We start from the raw sequence: 19,926 nt of genomic DNA, 5'->3' as shown, positions 1-19,926 counted from the left end.
TTGTTATTGTTTAATATATTATCTGTTTTATTGTTGACGTGTTTGCAAGATTACAAGTAAATTTAATTTGCGAAGTTTTAGCCTAGGCATAGTAGTTAAGATTAGCTTTCTTTTTGGACTGCACTTCCATGATGGCGTCCATGAAGTCCTCATGCGTAACCGATGTGGCAGAGCGGCGCAGGGCAATCATGCCAGCCTCTACGCACACTGCCTTGCATTGGGCGCCATTGAAATCGTCTGTGGAACGGGATAGCTCCTCAAAGTTAACATCGTTGCTGACATTCATTTTACGCGAATGGATTTGCATAATGCGCGCACGTGCCTCTTCGTTCGGGTGTGGAAACTCGATTTTACGATCCAATCGGCCGGAGCGCAACAGGGCGGGATCAAGAATATCAACACGATTCGTAGCAGCAATAACCTTAATATCCGCAGTCGAGCTAAACCCATCCAACTGATTCAGCAGCTCCAACATGGTACGCTGCACCTCACGATCACCAGCCTTCTCTGAATCGAAACGCTTTGTGCCAATGGCATCCAATTCATCAATGAAAATGATGGCGGGTGCTTTCTCCTTGGCCAGCGCAAAGGCATCGCGCACTAGCTTGGCGCCATCACCAATAAACATTTGAACCAGCTGCGGACCGGCCAGCTTCAGGAAAGTTGACTTTGTTTGGGCAGCGCAAGCACGGGCGAGCAGAGTCTTGCCAGTTCCGGGTGGGCCGTACAATAGAACACCTATGGATAATGTTGTAGTTGGTCACTTTTAGTGGAGTGCAATCACACTAACCTTTTGGTGGATGAATTCCCAGATTCTTGAATTTTTCCTTGTGTGTCATGGGCAACACCACGGCTTCAATGAGCTCCTGGATCTGTTTATCCAATCCACCAATATCGGAGTACTGCTCTGTAGGACGCTCATCCACCTCCATAGCTTTAACACGAGCATCATACTCAGCTGGCAGAGTTTCCAGAATCAGATAAGAGTCCTTGTTGACGCCAACCAGGTCGCCGGGTTTAAGTTTCTCGGCATCGACTAGGCCAATGACTGGCAAGAAATACGCCTGACGCGTTGATGTTTTGATAACCGCACATTTTCCCTTGCGCTGATTGTCCAGCACGGTAACAGAGCCGTCGTCTTCCTCTTCCTGCGGGTCCACATCCAGTAGCTCAATGACATTGGACACCAGATATGGCAGCGTTTTGTTAACCTAAAACAGATATTCGTAGAAGCTAGAATTTTTGGTTGCCTATTAATTTATTGGTATTATGTACGTACCTTGATCTTTTCCGTGTTGTCTTTGATTTTCTCGTTTTGCGCTTGAATCTCGTGTGTGATCCGCATTACTTCGCTCTTCATTATTTTTATTTCGTTGTCCATCAGGCGAGTCCTGCTCACAATCTCATCAGTGGACATACGCAGCACCTCTTCGCCCAGCGACTCCTCGCCATCTTCCCATATTGATTTATCCTCAAGTGTTTGGGCCATTTTTTGTCAATTTGCTTTGTTAATAAACTTGCTTAAATAAAACTTTTGCTGTGGCTAGCTGGTTTCTTTGCTTTGCCTTTTTAGTCGATGACTTGTAAATTTTCGTGTTTTTTCCAGCCTCTGCCGAGTTTGACAGCTAAGTGTGCTGTAAAATTATCAAATATTATCGGTGTTAAAACGAGCGCAATGCTATCAGTATATCGATAGTCAGGCGTTTTACAAGACTGTTTTAGGCTTGAGGAGAACGCTTTTTTCTTGTAAAAAATTTTTGCCAAACTACAAATCATAAACATAAATTTTGATTGCCATGTCCGAAAATAATGGTAAGTGCGCTAGCCAAACCAAAATACATTTCTAGTCGTGCACATGGTTCTCTGACACATGCTCTATGTGACTTTGTCTGTGCACAAATCAGCCAAAGTAAAGCCAAAGTCAAATACAATATCCTCCTTGTTCGTGTATTTTGTAGAGGCGTCGCTTGAAGCCAATTGCTTCAGAGGCGGTTTTACTTTAAAAGCATCGCGGCTAGGTGGAGCCGTCTTGCGGCCAGCTGTGCTGGGTGACAGTTCAGTATTGGGCTCGGCTCATAGCAATACCAACAGCAACAATAGCTCCACAGCGTTAGCCGGCGGAAACGAGAAGACTGATGAAGATGGCATTGTGGGCAATCCGTTTTTACGTGAGCAGAAGGAAGAGGAAGATGAGGCGGCCGCCCAAGTGGTGGAGTCCACAGAGAATATTGATAAAGATGACGATGAGATTGATGAGCGGCCGGATCCGCTGTCAATGCTGCGCAACAATGGCATCGAACGTTCCAACATATTTGCAGCGGCCAAGACCACTTTGCCGCGTGTTCAGACAAGTGGATTTATTTTCGGTCAGAACGTACACGAGCGGGTCGTGGGGGTAAGTTGCGATATGTCTAATCTGTAATAAAAATATATATGCGAAATTTATTGCAGGAAAACGTAAGCACAGAATCGAATGCAGAAGCTGCATCGTCGGGCACGGCGGAAGCGACCTCATCGCAGCTGCTGTTTTCCAGCGTCATTCAAAAGGCTGCCCAATCCACAGACAACAACAAGGACACGTCCGAAGCGAAGAGCCTCAACGAGGTGGCGCGGGAGTACGAGGAGAGCCGTGCCCAGAAACGTAAATACGAGGAGGTAGAGACCTTTACCGGCGAGGAAAACGAAATCAATATTGCCGATGTTAGCTGCAAGCTGTTCGCATTTGTCAGCAGCAACTGGGAGGAGCGTGGACGTGGCAGCCTGCGCCTAAACGATGCCAAGGATGAACGTGATTGTTCGCGCGTCGTCTTCCGCACATCGGGCAACTTGCGCCTGCTGGTGAACACTAAAGTCTGGGCGGCAATGGTGGCCGAACGCGCTAGCCAGAAATCACTACGTCTCACTGCTATGGATAACACGGGCACCGTTAAGATCTTCTTGGCCATGGGCCGACCCGCAGACATTGCACAGGTGCACAAAGCGTTAAGTGAGCGCATTGCCAAACGCAAGCTGACGCATCCCGACGAGTGTGCCGTGGTGGAAGCCAAAAATGGCATTGCATCTGAACCGTGCGCAGTCAGTGTACAGCCCGAATCTACAACCAACGATGATGACGAGGATGAGGCCGTCGGTGGCGCGGCCAATCCAGTGCCGACCGCTGGCTCAACTACGGCCATTGCTGAGGCGGATAGCAACGAGCCCAGCCCAAAGAAGGCGCTTATGCTGGCGGACAGCAGTGTGGATGTTGTGGTGTCTGCGGCAGACAGTGATGCCGAGGCAGAGCCCAAGGAGCTACCCGAGGAGGACGAGGAGGAGAGGGCTTAAAATTAGCTGGCGTATGTTTCTTTCTTTTTTTTCCCACTTTTTATTTTATTTTAGTTTTTGTTTGAAAACACACACACACACACACACACAAATGAAAAACCACTTCACAACAAACTAAATAAAACGCATTGTGAATTATTATAAATTAATTATAATAATTTATTAATAATTATTATTAAAGTAAAATAAATGGAGTTCCGATTTGTAAGCCCGGGCGCAGCGTCTATAAATGACATCTATCGATTACATTTTGTATTTAATCTTTCATTTGCATTCCGCTTCGCAATCTGTCTGTTCTATTAAAAAAAAAACAACACCTTTTTCTCTTTTAAATCTTAGTCACTAAAACTAATTCGCTTAAGGAATACTTTTAACAAGTTTTGCGCTTGCACTAGAAATATGTTTGTAGAAAAAATAGGCTCATTATCGTACACACACATCAATTTATATATAGATATATATATATAGGCATTCGTATAAACTAAATGGAAATTGCAACAACAACGAATCCCAGGCTGCGTTATACTTGAAACTAGTTTTTAACAATTACAACAATTCAATCGCATACGCACACAAAAGGCTTTGGCTTTGAACAATTGCTTAATGCTGCTGCTGCTGCTGTTGCTTGGCCTGGCCAATTGGATTAATTACAATTATATAATTACAATAATTAATTCAATAAGCATTCGTTTGAACAAAAGAATTTTAACTTGAGCGCCGCCTACATCGAACCGAGCGAGCGCCTATGTACAGGAGGTGAATGCGGCGTCAGTTCTAGCTGATTGTGCTGCAACTGGAGACGGTCACGTTGAGCGGATTGTTGGCGCTGCTCACGGCAATGGATGACCTGAACGTGAAATGACAACAGAAATTACAAAAAAAAATTGATGATATCGTGCAAAACGAGCGCCGAACATTGCTTGGCTTGCACTTACCGATTGTGGCGCATGTGACTCTTGACTAGATCGCTGTTGACCAGCGCTGCCATCAGGCTCAGCTCACCGGCCATGACAGTGGCGCAGACAATTTGCGCCAGTTTCTTGGCATTGTCGCCCGGATGCGTAGCATGTGCGCCACGCACGCCCAGCATGTCGAGGCAGGCACCCTGGCCGGGTAGACCAGTGCCGCCGCCCACGGTGCCCACCTCCAGCGAGGGCATGGTGCAGGTCATATACAAATCCTCATCGTTCTCGGGCCAGCACTCCATGGCCGTGGAGCAATTGCTGGATGTGACATTCTGAGCGGGATCCTGGCCGGTAGCCAGAAACACAGCGGTCACCATATTGGCCGCATGTGCATTGTTGCCCCCGATGCTGCCGGCCATGGCACTGCCGGACATGTTCTTCAGCTTGTTGCATTCGACCAGCGTCTTGGCGTCCGTCTTCAGCACCGAACGCAGTGTGGCCGCCGGTATGGTGCACTCGGCGACAACACGTTTGCCACGCCCCTTGATCCAATTGATGGCTGCGGGCTTTTTGTCGCAGCAGAAGTTGCCGCTCAGCGAAATGATTTGCATGTCGGGAAACTGGCGCTTGATGCAGCGCAGGGCCATCTCTGCGCCCTTGGACACCATGTTCATGCCCATGGCATCGCCCGTGAGCGCCACGAAACGTATATACAGCTGCGGGCCATCCATGGCAATGTGGCATTCCTTCAAGCGACCAAAACGCGACGTCGAGTCGAACTCTGTTTTGACGAGCTTGTAGTTCTCCTCGCTCTCGATCCACTTCTTGGCCTCGGAGGCGCGAGCGACGCTGGGAAAACGAACACAAGGTGCACGCGTCATGCCCACATCTTCCACGACGGAGCGTACGCCGCGCACAGACAGCGCCTTGCAGCCGCGATTCGTGGAGGCCACCAGAGCACCCTCAGTGGTTGCCATGGGCACATAGTAGCTCTCGCCATCCAGCAGCAGTGGACCCGCATAACCCACGGGTATGGGCACATAGCCGAGGACATTCTCGCAGCAGGCGTTCATCACTTTGCGATAGTCGAAATGCTCATAGGGCAGCACTTCCAGACGTGACATCGGCATCTTGGCACGTGCGGCTATTATCTGGCGCCGAATACGTATGCCACGCTCTGCATCCTCCAGCACGGATTCGATCTTGTAGAGCGGACAATGCGCCCCGCCAGCATTGACAATGGCAATGATTTCCTCGTCCGTTAACACGCTGGCGCCGCTAATGCCGTCGGCCTCGTCGATGGCATTTAGCACCTTCAGGCATTCCTGCAGTGGGCGTGGCGGGCGTGCTGGCGGTGCCAGGCGCTGACGCACGGTCACCAGCTCGGTCTGTGTGGCTGCATTTTTCGATTTGTGCTCCTCGATGCTGAACAGCGGCGTGCGAGGTGCTGCGAGCTGCATGTAAGTTGGAAGCTGCTTTGGCTGCTCTTCCTCCAGCGGCGTGGTCTGCGACGCCTTCGCTGTGGTTGGCTGCCGCAGCTGATTCTGCAGCGGATCGCGATTGTCGAAGCAGATGAACTTGACCACCAGGGCAATTAGGACAATAGAGATGACTATGTGATCCGCGCTCATCGTTAGCCATCTGCAAAAGTAGGAGTGCAGGTCAGCCAAGAACTTTGGCACTATTTTCATGCGGAATACATACTTGATTATGATGTCGGTTATTTCGCCCGACTCCGTGCGATTGTTGTTCACGTTCAGATTCAGCGTGGGCGAGAGCGTCTTGTCGACCGCATCGTAATCGCTGCTGGTGAAGACGACTCGACTGTAGATGTGCACAATCATCAGGCCAGTGGTCATGATCAGCTTGACGCGCTGCAGCACTGGATTGGCCTTCTGCTCCTCCTCGGTGAGCGATTTGAGCAACAGCGAGCCCTTGGCGCGCTCCCGCACCATGGACATGTCGACGCCATTGCGCGACAGATCGAATATGAGCGAAAGGCAGGCGGGATAGAAGGTCATAAAGACCACATAGTTGACCAGCACCGAGAGCACTGCAAACATGCAAAGCACCTCAAGACGCTGCACGCCCGACAGCGTGCCCACGCCCACCAGCAAAGCCTCGACAATGGTGTCCAGCGAAATGGTCGGGCCCAGCAGCTCCAAGCCACGTGCTATGTTCTGTGTGACCTCCGCCTGGCTGTGCCCCGAAAGCGCCAGCTGTGCCAGCCGCCCCGAGTTGGACAGATCAATGACCAGCAGCAGAAAGAAAAGCGCATCCCTACAAGCAATTGGAATAGGGTTAATAAATTAGATACATCCAAGTGGGGTTTACTCACTTTAGATCCGATATATCGCTGCCCAGAAACTTAATTATGGCCGTGGTGAATATAAAGCTGGAGAAGACCGTAAATAGCCCGGCGATGCCTGCAAACAGAAAAAGCAAACAGTCAAAAGAGCGGCGCACTTGAATCTCAGCACGAGCTGGAACTGGGTTCGCCAAGTCCAATTAGCAACAGAGGTCGTTTCATTTAGAGACCGCGTGAGAAATGCCATTTGGACGGACCGACCGACAGCCCGCCCGCCCGAAAGAGGCAGCTAAAATGTTGGCCAAACACCTCGCGCATGGCTCATCAAAATAGTTTTGGCCGAGCGCAAACAAAGAGCATATTCTTCAGCTAGAAGCTAATCGCTTGTGTCAACACACGCGTCGCATAGTCGCACAGGGATGACGCAATCTCCGGCCTGGACACACGCACTTACCTAGCACATATTTGGAGCCGAGCCTGTGCAGGCTGCAGAACTGATAGTAACAGTAGAGCACCGCGGTGCAGCGCACAATGGTCATCAGAATCACATCGGCGGCATTGTACTCGGCCTCGAGGCCATCGCAGGATTGACTCCAGCCATGGCAGGGCCGGTGGCGACTCGATGTTGCGCTGGCAATGATCGGGGGCGGCGCGCCGCCGGCTGCAGACGCCGCTCCAGCGCTGTTTGCAGCAGCAGCTGCTGCTGCTGCTGTGGCACTGGCGCTGCTAAGACCATTGCTTGCGTCCAGGCTGGTGTTCTTGTCGATGGTCAGCATGCAGGCTGTGATGGTGAGCAGGGCGACAATCACCTCCCAGGGATGCGAGGCACAGAACTCGCCGTGGGCGCGAAATAAACGTCCGATCATCTTTATGGCCGCTTGGTTCAGTAAGCTCGTCCAGTGCTCCTCTGTGCTTGACTTGCCCAGCACCACGCTGCTCAATGGCCCAAACTCTCCGGCAGGCAGCTGGCACTATTGAGCAACTACGTCCACGCGCTGCAAAGAGAAGACAATACGCAGCTCGGGTTAGTTGGATCGGGCCAAGGCAAAGTGGACGCAGGCCAATCAACTTGCCTGCGCCACATAATCGTTGCGCTTTGAGTCGCCTTTCAGCCAGGCATCAAGCGAGAGCAACAAATTATAACAAAACAAAACTAAAACAAAACATAATTTCATCGATTGCTGTTGACACGTTTCGTCTCTTTTTCTCCCGCCCCAATGCGATAACAACGACCCCAAAGCCGATTGGCCCCAGCGAATGTTGCAAAACGAGCAAAAAAAAAAAACACATAATAAATAGGTCGCACAACCATAAGATATCCTGCACAGGCTGGGCACGGCGTAAGGAGTTTATATTTTCGGCAAACCTTTTGTCGGACAAGCGTCGGAGTATAAAAAATTTTAAAAGGCTGCCAGCGCCTAATAGTTGTCATGTTGTTAACAGGAATGTTATAACGCCTTAACAGACCACTGTTAAATGCTTGCCCTTGAGCAAATGGCCAAAAATATTGCAATCTTTGTGATTCAAATGTAATATAAAAAGCCCCTAGGTCTGCCTCTCAAAGTTAACTTATATTGAGACACACTAAGCAAATATGACATGCTCTAACTAAACAGATTAATGTTAGAGTTGTTATTGACCTGGCAATAAGCGAATTTTCTCAGCTGCTGCGTTCTATATGTCCCACTGTTAACGACATATGTTAACATTAATTTATTGACAATAAGCAAACTAACTTATAAAGTTAATATGCTCGCCTTTGCATATTGTATTGTAATTAAATGTTTTCTTTTTTTTTTTTTATATATTTTTAAATTTTGACAAAAAGTTTAATTATCAATGCCTTTTAAATATTCTAGTTCTATTAGTCGCTCTGTTAACGACTTATGTTTACATAAATGTTATTGACAATAAGCAACCTGCATCAAATTTATTGATATGCGCCTTTGCATATAGTATTGTATTTATGTTTTTTTTTTTAATATATATTTTTCAATGTTCACAAAAAGTTTTATTTTCAATCAGATGGTGCCTTTAACTAACTAACTAATAGACGCTTAAAAGAAGTACTTATTTTTATTAACGTTCATGTTAAATAACATTAATATCAATTTAACATAACTAAACTTTAGAACTAATAGACTTTTAAAGGAATTACCTAATTTTATTAACATTGATGTTAAGTAACATAATGATCAGCTTAACATAACTAAACACTAGCTACTGCGAGTTAAATATGCGTGCAGATAAATGTTGCCACGCCCTGAGTACGCCCTTTATGGCTTAGGGTATAACTCGTTTGCTCTGGTTATTGCACAAAGCGGATTTGATCGCGTCCTTGAACAGACATTGTGCGTACGCTTTGCCTTTGCGTCTACCTTTCGCCTACCGACTGCCCACTGATTGATGGCGTCAGCCAGGGCGGCGCCCACATCCGCATGCCTACGCCTGAGGCTGGGCGGCAGCTGCCCGGCTTAATTAAGCCACTAAGGCGATTTGCTCGGCACTTGGCACTTGGCACAAATCTCGGTAAACGATCGCGCGCAACGTGCCCGGCATAGACAAGCATCCTGGGCAGGCGCCATAAATATTGAAAGTCTGTCTGCGTCTGCGACGAGATTCTGCTCCAAGTGCCGTTGCTTATCGTATATGCCAGCCATAAAAAATGTTTTGTACTTTCCATAAAATACGGCGGCCGAGGAGCAAGCCATGTTTCTGGCTTGTGTGTAATCCGAAGCCTTTGACCATAAAGCATTGCTGCAGCCGGGTCGATCCACTGTTTATATATAACTGTGCAGTTGCATATGTAATAAATATATAGACATGGCAGCATGTGGGCGGTTTTGCAGGGGGGTATGGGGGGTCTAAAGCTGGGGCGATCGTAAAAAGTGGCATAAACAATGAGCTCATGCTGTTCTTTTTTTGAGTAATTTTTTTACTATGCGGCTAAAATGAAAATCAATGTAATTGTCGGCTGCTATTTTCAGCTACTTGAATGGATTTCAGTTTTATGGCTAAAGTCAGGCAAACAAACAGAAACAGAAACAGAAACAGCCTCAAAGGCCAGGGATGAAAGAGTAGATCAAGATCAAGACAACACTAAGGTGAACCGCTCAGAGATCAGAAGGAACTGATCGCAAAATAAAACATATTTAATTGCATGAAAGCATGAATTACTATTGAAACAGTTTTAACATGGGGATAACGAACAGACAGCTGCATATAATTCGTTTAAAAGAAAACCGTTAAATATTGCGTTTTATCTACAGTTAAATTGACTGCGTGCTTAAATCGCATGGTCAAAGGATTATAGACAAAGGGTTTCCCGGGTGCCAATTACAATTGCCAGGGTTAAATATTTTAATGGATTTTTCTGAAGACCTTGGTGCTGCTTATAAGTTAATTGCATGTCTTCAAACCGAATCAAACTTGGCTCGAACCCGGAATTAACTTTTACTTTTTTTCCATTTTGAAACGAACACGTTCCCAAAAGAATGCTGAATCCTAACTCGAACCAAGTCAAACATTTCTTAAGATTTTGGTTCAGGAAATAAAAAACAAAAATCAATTTAATGAAATCTTAAGAATAATATCCAATTCCAATTTCAATGAGCTTCTCGCTTCATGGATCTAATGAACAGGCGAGACAAGCATCGATCTAATAAGAAAGACTCCAATTGGAAGATATCTCTGCCATCTAATGCATTGGACCTAGGCAATACTCTGATGTAATTCATGCTGAAAGCAGCCCTAATCAGCTAGACAAAATGAGATTAGCTTGAGCCAAAAATCAGGCAATACATCACATAATCTTGTAAAATCATCTGAAAATCTATTAGAAGTAATAAAACGCCAGTTAACAATTCAGTATTGTAATGCATTGCTTAATTGTTTCAAGAACTTAAGGCCCTAGAAACACAAATTAAAATTAAATTAATTGGTTATAAAAATAGAAAACGTTTCTCACTCTGGCAAACAATTATGCATGGGAAGAGAACTCGGGCATCTGAAGTACGGCTTTATTTGAAAAGCAACTTTTGTAAATTATGAGTGCAATTAAATTTAGTTGTTTTTAAGCTTCTTGAAGAATGATAAGTGGATAGCATACTATCTAAGCCTTTTAGTCTCTTGCGTCTGGTTGAGTCTTTGTTTGCACTTAACACTAGGTATGGGCATTACGACAGACCCACTGACAAATCTTTGCGGGTTTTTTTTTTTCGGCTAATCAACATTTTCAGTAGAATTCGCAATGCTTTAACAAATAGGCTGGGCATTGGCTGTGAAAACAGCACGTACGCCAAACAGATCAAATATTTACATACGGTCAAAATGATTGGAATCTTTCGCTTTGTATTCAAACCCATCGCCTCGCTGTCGATATTCAGCCAACCGAGCTGATGTCAAACTTAACAGCTGAATAATATATATATTTTTTTGTCATATATCTATATTTATATTGTCTTATGTCAAGCTCTTAATGGACGTTATTTCATCTTCCAATAAAATATTATTTATATTTTATTTTATTGATAAGTAAGTTTAATATTTCTTGACAGGAGGATGGGAACACATATCAAAATTAACAGGAGGATAAGAGCTTAACTTTATCATGACCCTATGACCTCGACTAAAGTCTTCATTCTTGTTTGATTTGTGAGTGAAAACGAGTGGCAGCTTTTTCTTAACAGGAGGATAGGAACACAAATCAAAATTAACAGGAGGATAAGAGCTTAACTTTATCATGACCCTAAGACTTCGACTTAAGTCTTTATTCTTGCTTTAAATATTCAATGAGTGAAAACGAGTAGCAGTTTTTTCATAACATGAAGCTAGGAACACATGGCAAACTTAACAGGAGGATAAGAGCTTAACTTTATCATGACCCTATGACCTCGACTAAAGTCTTTATTCTTGTTTTCCTTTTACAATAGCCAGTCAATGAGAGGAACTACAAAATTAAATCGTCCAATTTCAACTTCCTGGCTTGAAACTCATTTTAGATAATTGAGCTGATGAGGATGATGATGATGATGATGATGCTGATGATGATGCTGATCAAAATTAAATTTGCAATAGTGGAAGAGACGAGCAAATGAAACCAAACATTATAATTTGTTGTTGCTGCTCAAAGTGCATGAAGTTGGTGTTAAGTGTAAAGTGCCTGGCATTACGAATGATCATTGCAAAATGCCTATTCAAAAATATTTCCCATTTTCACAGAAATGTTTATTTTTGGTTTTGCAAATGAGAAAACGAAAAGAAGCAACAGCTACATATAACCATAACAATAACAATAGTTCGTCGAAGGCGCCGCTGGGCTGCTGCAAAACAAAGTACAGCTAAATAGATAAACTATTCAATGGCGAAATGTTAAATTTAGCGATGCTCCCAATGGGAGGGAGCTGGATGGAGAATCAAAAACAGTGTTGTGAGCCGTGCTGACGTTCGTCTGTGTGTGTGTGTGTGTGTGTGTGTGTTAGTGTGCGTGTGCTTTGCATTGTTTTGCATGCTTTTTCGTTTACATTTGAAAAGCACTCGCCAAACGGATGTTGCGCTCGACCTCAACCTTACGAAAGCAGCCCGCGGCAAGCGAGTGTGGGAGACGAAGAGAGCGAGCGAGAGAGAGAGAGAGAGCGAGCGCGAGATTAGTAGGCTGTTAGCCAGAGGGTGCGCGCAATAGAGTTTAGCCAAAAGAAGAGAAACCCGCAAAACAAAAGCAAAAAAAAAAAACTTAACAGAAACAAAGCGCCCAAAAAAGAACAGTTCCACGGACCAGAGTCCAATTGGAGGACCATTGTTTTTTTTTTCGCTTGGGTGGGGCACGGGGTGCTACATGTTTATGTGTACACGAATGTATGTATATGGCCGCAATTTGGTTGCTCAAAATTCGCAGAAAATTGCAGCCTTTTGTAGGCTTTCCCTGCGTCCAATTAACATGCAACAAGTGCTTCTCGAATTAATCGTAAATTACGTTTGTCAAGCTACCAGGAAAACAGGCGCTGACTCATCTGGGAACGTGCCACTAGATGGCTTTTATATTGGCTTTCGCAAAAATTTTCCATTCTTTTGTTTTTGTCATGAAATGATTATTGTCAATTAGCATTAGTCTGTTAATTGCGATCGATCGCATTTAAATATGGCTCATCAGCTAATAAAAAACACGCAAAATATTTGTGCCCAAATAAAGAGTACTTCCCCGGAAATTTCCCTGATGGGAAATGTGCATTAGTTTGCACTTTGCAAATCATTTTTACCATTCAATTTTCGAGAAAATTCAAAAACAAATTCAAATTCAGTGCAAAGGTCAATCGAAATTTGTAGCAATTAACGCCTGAAATGATTTGTTTTCATTTTGCCTTTGTTTTGATTCGATTTCACAATTTGTTTGGCATTAGTTTCGATCATGTTGACTTTACTGGAATTCTCCAAACGTTTAAGTTATGGCTGCTAATTATAGCTATACAGGTTTCTGGTCGAATTTTCAAATTTTGTTTATTGCCAAGAAATTTCGAATCATATAACGCCAAATAATAGCAAAACCTAAAAACCAACAATCAAAAACTCAACAAATTGCCAGTAGGAAATTAGTTTAGCATGCCGAAAATCATGTGCTTAAGTGTTAATACACATATTGTTGAAATTGCATTAAAAAGCAGAGTGGGCGTGGCAGTTATGTGCGCGCATAATTCAAGGAAGCGGCTTCTAAATATTTCGTGTCTGAGCATTTTAAATACTTGCCAAAGATTAGGAAGCACTTAAAAATGTAAATTTTTATTGACAAGCGCTTGAAAAAAAAAACAACAACAACTGTTGACTGCTCGAACAATATTTGAAATTGTACAATGTACATTATCAAAACAATAAACATTATTAAGGAAAGAATGCGATACATGCAATATCTGTCTGCAATTGATTAAAAGTAATGCAATAAGCTCATCCAGATCTAATCTCAGTCAAGGCGTCACATTCAGAAATTACCCAAAAATCTATCCACGTTTAATAATAATTATTCATTCTTATATAATATAATAATTATAATTCTTATTCAATTTATTTGTTGCTAGCTGATAAGGCAGCAATTTGTATTGCCATCGGCCAATGGGCAAATGCATATACACACACACACACACACACACACACACACATATAATAACATCAGTTGTCGTTGATGGACTTTAGCGCCACGAGGGTTAAGTAAAAAATGAATTGACAAACATTTTGGGGCATTGAGTGTGTTGCAATATCGAATTGTTTGTAGATAGACAGATAGCCATAGATCGATATATATATATATATAAATAAATTAATGTATTGCGATAGCAATAAATCTGATAGGAAAGTTGTTCTATTTTCATGTACGTTTGCTCCACTTTTGTTTAGATAAATTGGAAAATTGGTGTTAGCTCGTATTGTTAGATAGTTGTTAACAATGTCAATGCCACCTTTTAGCTACGTGCCAAAATGTTAATTAGAGAGCATGTTTTCATGATAAGCCCAATAAAACAAGTCAACCGCATAAACTGGAACTTGTCGAGCATTACTGAAACTCTTTTCTTTTTAGCTTTCCCCTCACTAAGTTAACCACTTGGCCAGCTAAAATATCTATCTAATTAATGGCCCCCGACTCGGCCGGCAACAGCAGGAAAAGTATCAAATAAAATGTCTCGACAACTGGCTCAGTTTGGGACGCATTAAACGTGATTGAAAAGAAGATTAATGCACACATTAAACAAGTCGAATAATTATAATTGTCGAAACAAACTGTTTTTGTATACCCTGTAGCTATTGCATGGGCAAAGAGGCTGTAATAGACTGTGGTCCAACTGCTTCCCCCATTGAGTAAGCTGAACAAAGCGGCTCGAAAGCAAGCTCGTATCACAAAAAAGTGATTGGTTGAGGTATTTGGCATAGTATGTAGCTATAGTATATTATATAAGTTATATATTGGAAAGGTTTTAATGGGCTGCAGTTCTCCTGAGGTAAGAGGTATACAAATTTGTTACATATATTCTTGATTAAGTTTAGTTGACACTTAAAGTATCTCCTCCAGTTTTATTTAATTGAATTATTTAATTATACAACAAGTAAGAGGTTCTAGTCGGGAGCTCCCGACTAGGGGATACCCTGAACCCTCTTCTTCCAACATCAAATGCATATATATATTCTATTTTAGAAGCTATATGTCAAGTTTGGTGACTCTAGCTCTTATTATTTACCAAAATTGCCAAAAAACAGGATATCGATATCGATTTTTATCGATTGCTTGGAAACGGAGTAAGTTATCGATTATCGGAAAGAAACTCGGTCTGCGCAGGCACTAGGAGCACCTACATCTAAAATTTCTAGCTCTTATAGGTTTTGAGATCTTTGCGTTCATACATACGGACAGACAGACAGACGGACATGGCTTGATCGACTCGGCTATTGGTGCTGATCAAGAATATATATACTTTATGGGGTCGGAGATGCTTCCTTCTGCCTGTTACATACATTTGGATTTTGAACAAATACAATATACCCTTTTTATCCATTTTTAATGGGTTCAGGGTATAATAACATAATTCCCATTCATCGCATAATTATCAAAGAAGTATTTCCATATTCTTTACACTATTTATATTGGAGGTTTCTAGTTTTTCCACCTTCTGATGGTTTGTCTATACTTAAGTTAAAGGTGTAAAGATAGTTCGTAGATAGCAAAGCATTTAATAGATAGTTTTTGTAGTGTGCTCTCGTTACTATCGCAAATCTATCTTCCAGGCGAAACGCTTTCTTAGCATCCAATTAGCACACTTTCTTGTATGGAGAAGTCTTGCAAAACGTGGCTCTGAACAGAGAAGAGTGCCAGGAACATTGGAAAACAATTAGGAGGAAAAATACAATATCTATTGTGAAAAACTATATTAGAAGTTTCGCAAAATTCGAAGAGAGGAAGATAGAAAAACAATTTCAAGGATAAGTAAAATACTGGGAAAAACTATTGACTCACATGCCTTTTATGTTCAAAATGGACACATAGACATGTGAGCAGGGTATCGAACAGTCGAGCAGACACGTTTAGAGCATGACAAAGAGCTTTTTTTTGTTTTGGGTGTATTTTGAACTTCTTTTGCGGCGAGTATCTGTGTAATTTACAAGTTTCAGAAAAAAGTAAAAGTTGTCTTCGGCAGCGGCCAAATAAATAAATTCAATAAAAAACAGTTTTACTTTCTACCAAAAATGCGAATAACGCTAATTTGTATGCAATCAAAGCGGCACGCCAGGAAAAACTTTTGAGCGCTAAAAAAAACCAAACTGAATGCCTCCCAGAGCAAGACCAAGGCCCAGACACACACACACACACACACACGTGTTTAACTGAGCATAACAATATATGCAAATTGTACACATTGTTCAAACTTTGTGATGGTTCATCTCACATCAAAAGATTTGTGCGTCGCCGAGCCAAAAGTTGAACACAAGGCTTACATTTCCAATTAAAAGACATCAAGTTAAGCCCTTAGCCCTCCAAGTTGGCCAAAACAGAACAAAGCGCAGTGCATAAAGAAGTCATGTTAATGGTATCCAGTTTGGGCGTAGACCCAGATATCTTCATCATCATCAACAACAACAACATTATCAACATCTTGGCTGTCATCTTTATGATTCAAGCTGGGCCCAACGAGCGCTTTTTGACATTGACCCAAATGCGTTGACCATTTATTGATTTGGTTTTATTTGCCCACATTCAGATCGCCGAAGAGCTAACAAAAACGCCTCAAGATGCGCTGCCATTAACGCATATCGAAAACCGGAACTCGATCGCAATGAAATAGAAAGTTTTTTGTTTCTCGATACCCTTGCCAAACGCAAAAGCAGTAAAAAATAGGCCAAGACTGACTATGTGTCTGACAAAAGAGACAAAAATATAATACTATCAGAAATCGAAGTAGGATTTAAAGATGAGAGATGCTCAAAAATTCAAAGAATGCAAGACACAAAAGTTTTTATAGCCAATTTTAGTTTGTTTTCGATTGCGAAAAAACGAATTAAAATCTGAAATTTCGTCAGGTATTTCCTGCTAGTCTGATATAATAAATAAATTCGTATAATTAAATCATATATTCCATATGGGGAAAAACCAAAATGTTGTAATTGGATTTATTATGCAAATTTTTCGTCCAACTTTTGATCGCATAAATATCAGAAAAATGTATACATTTATTTTCTTTTAATTGCGCGTGATGGAAAGCAATTTTTCCAGAGAAACAACAACAATTGCTACGTGTTGGTATTTTGTTGCCTGACATCAGATGGAAGAAACCTGTTCAATATCTATATGCTATAATTTTGTTGAATTTAAGCTAGATGATGATTACGAAGAAAGTACAAATATTCCATACTCTTTATATGAATAAAATCCCAACCAAAATCTGTCAAAAGCAAGGATAAAGAAACTTGCTTAATATCATCATAAAGGTTATGTGGAGTTCAAATAGATAAGTTTATCAAAAAGGGACAAATATGTATTGATAATTGATCTATATAGTAATTTGAGCCCAACCAAAATCTGTCAACAGTAAAGATAAAGAAAGTTCTTCAATATCTTATCATACTATAAGTTATGTAGAGTTAAAATAGATAAGTTTGTCAAGAAAGTAGAAATATGTATTGTATGTAATTGATTGGACAAATATTATAACTGTACAAATATTCTATACCCTATATATTGATAAGTAATCTATATAGTAATTTGATTCCAACCAGAGTCTGTCAACAATAAAGAAACTTGTTCAATATCAACACAAATAGATAAGTTTATCAAGAAAATATTGATGTATGTATATATGATCTATATATCTATATAGTAATTTGATCCCAAAGCAAATCTAAAAACAAGTTTTTTTTTCAATATTCTTATTTCAAGGCGCTTTACTCAAAACTCATGACTTTGTCGAAAGATTCTTACAAGAACGGAATATCTTCTTTATCTCAGTTATGTGATATAGCTCTATAAATCGTTATATATTATATATATTAATATTGTTAACAAGTCGAAACGACTTTTTTCGGGTAGAGCATTAAAAGTTATCCAAAAAGTTCGATTCCCCATCATGTGGCTAAACGTTGGTTTTTGTCGTGTGAATCGAACTCGTTAATGAAATGTTGTAAAATAGTTGCATACAAATCGAACATGCGAATTCGTCATGCACAATGGCTTCCGACTATGCGTCTATATAGTCTGAACAGGTCTGCTGCTAATTGGCCGGCAACGGCGCTTAATTGGCCATTAACACGGCCGGGACAGATACATGCAAGTGTTTTTAAAGTCTTTGTTAACAATTTAAGCAATCTGAGGCTATAATTAACTAAGCCATAATTAAAATGCGCTACTGCCAAGGTTTATGCGGCACGCGTGGCCAACCGATCCGAGCCACGCCTTGTGGACTCGAACCAGCTTGCGATGCGTTGCGTTGCGATGCGCTCAGCTTTACCTTCTGGCGCCGTTTTGCAATCACGCCAAGTAAAGCCAAAGCTGCCTTCATGCTCGGTTAGCTCGGCTTGCTAACAATTTAAACATCCTTCTAATCGCACATGGTTACCCATCGAATCATCAGCTAACTACCTACACACACACACACACACACACACACATGGTCATGCATAACTCATCATCATTGCCCTATCATCGTAATCATCATTATTATGATTATCATTGGCATCGCTGACTCGTAAAGTCGTCGAGTTGTCTGCTCTGCTGTCAGCCTCAGTTTCGTAAATTTTAATTTTAATTCTGCCTACAAAAAAAAAAACAAAAAAAACATGCACTTGGCAACTGGCGCTTGCTGAGATACCCTGTAATAATCTGAGATCAGATGGGTTTTAGAAAGAATGCTTAAATTTCAAAATTTGATTGGGAAAAATAAAATGTTCAAATTGCATTTATTATACATATTGTGCTTGTTCGTAAATTTATATTGTTCGGAAGAAGATAAATTAGAATTAATATGTAACATATTTAAGTAAGAAATTTTTAATTCGTATTTCAAAATTATATAAGAATACGAAATAAATTAAAAAAAAAAACATCTTTAAATACAAATTTTATATTTTTGTAATGCATTGCATATGCTGATATAAATTTTTATGAAATTTCAATTTCTATAAGTCAAAATAAACTAATATATTTACTGCTTAATTAAATACTTGATTTTCACAGTAAGACGAATAGGAATTTTATTGATTCAAGAGGCTTAAGGGATCTTGAGATTTTATAGATCAAAGTATGCCTAATTCAAAGATTCAAAGAATACTGACTGTCTGTCTTTATAGTAATAAGGTCGCGATATATCAAAAACCGATGAACATAATTTATTCTTTAAATATATTTTTGAATTATGAAGGCAACAATAATTTCAATATGCATTTGATCGAAGCACGCAATAATTTGTTTATAATAATTGTTAACATTTGTGGAAATTCATCGATGCACGCCGAAATGTACAAATGGTTTTTTAACAAATTGTTTACAATTGCGGAACGTAAAATATGTGTGTACCAAGAACAAGCAAGCCAGACGGCTTTTCTGAGTGCCTTTGCAGGGTATTAAAAGGGAGGGGGGCATCGACAACGCCATCGAGTCTCTCTTGTTTGCCGGATGCAATTTCAAATTTCAATCACATTCATATTACACGGCTGCATGGCTGCGTCTGGATTACGGCCCGAGCAGAGCTCAGCTACGCCCGGCTCCATCCGGAGGGGATCCCCCCTCGCGCACTCCGGCTGAACACAAATTGATTGCTGTGTGTGTGTGTGCAGCATGTGTGGGCGGATTGAAAGCCAGCTAGGATTAGGTTATGACAGAGACCACACTTAAAGTGTTAACCAACAGAAGAGAAACGATTTCAAAATCAAGTGCAAGAGTTTTCTTAAAGATATTTATGTGATTCATAGTTTTTGCGAAATATAAAGAACAACGAATCCTTCCCAGAATCGAGAAAACTTTTCAATAAATTGACAGCGACTCTTTGAGATCTTTGTACATCCCAAATGTATCACGAGTTGGCACGTGTTCAGATATTATACTAAGTCATTTGCTTCGGGCTATAAAAAACTCACAATTTGTTCGGGCATAGATACTTTGTGGCATTGCCCTGCATAGATACTAAATCTATCTATAACAGATTTATCTGTGCAATATCTTTTTGTTTTTTTTATAACATATGTGCATATATATATATATTTTTTTTGTATACTGCTGTCTATATTACATTACCTCTAATATTTTAACCTAATGCATCGATAGATACTTTTGTGTACAAAAAGATACTTTTGTATATATTGAAAATTCGCCTGTATAATAACCATTGGCAGCTAATCGTGTATGTATTTTATACTTCTGTATAGATA

At 41.4% G+C, this 19,926-nt stretch overlaps 3 protein-coding genes across 3 annotated transcripts; 1 reads left to right on the top strand and 2 right to left on the bottom strand.

Annotated features, from left to right (window-relative positions):
* Positions 1 to 3: 3 nt before the first annotated feature.
* Positions 4 to 1,599, bottom strand: LOC115764613 (26S proteasome regulatory subunit 6A-B). Its single transcript, XM_030707769.1, has 3 exons — positions 1,280 to 1,599; positions 791 to 1,211; positions 4 to 738 (listed from the first exon to the last, which is right to left on the bottom strand). The coding sequence occupies exons 1-3, from the start codon at positions 1,487 to 1,489 to the stop codon at positions 83 to 85; spliced, it is 1,287 nt and encodes a 428-aa protein (XP_030563629.1). The 5' UTR covers positions 1,490 to 1,599; the 3' UTR covers positions 4 to 82.
* Positions 1,600 to 1,702: 103 nt separating this feature from the next.
* LOC115764612 (ran-binding protein 3) lies at positions 1,703 to 3,405 on the top strand. The gene is made up of 3 exons (XM_030707768.1): positions 1,703 to 1,812; positions 1,959 to 2,395; positions 2,452 to 3,405. The coding sequence occupies exons 1-3, from the start codon at positions 1,797 to 1,799 to the stop codon at positions 3,322 to 3,324; spliced, it is 1,326 nt and encodes a 441-aa protein (XP_030563628.1). The 5' UTR covers positions 1,703 to 1,796; the 3' UTR covers positions 3,325 to 3,405.
* A 93-nt stretch (positions 3,406 to 3,498) lies between these two features.
* LOC115764610 (3-hydroxy-3-methylglutaryl-coenzyme A reductase) lies at positions 3,499 to 7,900 on the bottom strand. Its single transcript, XM_030707762.1, has 6 exons — positions 7,847 to 7,900; positions 6,992 to 7,532; positions 6,568 to 6,655; positions 5,934 to 6,509; positions 4,260 to 5,870; positions 3,499 to 4,171 (listed from the first exon to the last, which is right to left on the bottom strand). Exons 2-6 carry the CDS (start codon positions 7,401 to 7,403, stop codon positions 4,099 to 4,101), a joined length of 2,760 nt encoding a protein of 919 aa, XP_030563622.1. The 5' UTR covers positions 7,404 to 7,532; positions 7,847 to 7,900; the 3' UTR covers positions 3,499 to 4,098.
* Positions 7,901 to 19,926: the final 12,026 nt, after the last annotated feature.

This window comes from Drosophila novamexicana, unplaced genomic scaffold (genome assembly GCF_003285875.2).
Source record: "Drosophila novamexicana strain 15010-1031.04,08,12 unplaced genomic scaffold, DnovRS2.1 tig00000870-arrow-arrow-pilon, whole genome shotgun sequence".
Lineage (NCBI taxonomy): Eukaryota > Metazoa > Arthropoda > Insecta > Diptera > Drosophilidae > Drosophila > Drosophila novamexicana.
The sequence above is the reverse complement of the archived record's forward strand: the minus strand, read 5'-3'. Positions and strand labels throughout refer to the sequence as shown.

Excerpts from the sequence above, each read along its gene's own strand:
- LOC115764613 (XM_030707769.1), bottom strand. The coding sequence starts at position 1,489 with ATGGCCCAAACACTTGAGGATAAATCAATATGGGAAGATGGCGAGGAG. Across the intron at positions 1,212-1,279 it reads ACAACACGGAAAAGATCAAG|GTTAACAAAACGCTGCCATA; the intron begins GTACGTACATAA and ends TATCTGTTTTAG. Across the intron at positions 739-790 it reads GGGAATTCATCCACCAAAAG|GTGTTCTATTGTACGGCCCA; the intron begins GTTAGTGTGATT and ends CATTATCCATAG.
- LOC115764612 (XM_030707768.1), top strand. Across the intron at positions 2,396-2,451 it reads TACACGAGCGGGTCGTGGGG|GAAAACGTAAGCACAGAATC; the intron begins GTAAGTTGCGAT and ends AATTTATTGCAG.
- LOC115764610 (XM_030707762.1), bottom strand. The coding sequence starts at position 7,403 with ATGATCGGACGTTTATTTCGCGCCCACGGCGAGTTCTGTGCCTCGCAT. Across the intron at positions 6,656-6,991 it reads CGGCTCCAAATATGTGCTAG|GCATCGCCGGGCTATTTACG; the intron begins GTAAGTGCGTGT and ends TTCTGTTTGCAG. Across the intron at positions 4,172-4,259 it reads AGTCACATGCGCCACAATCG|GTCATCCATTGCCGTGAGCA; the intron begins GTAAGTGCAAGC and ends TTTCACGTTCAG.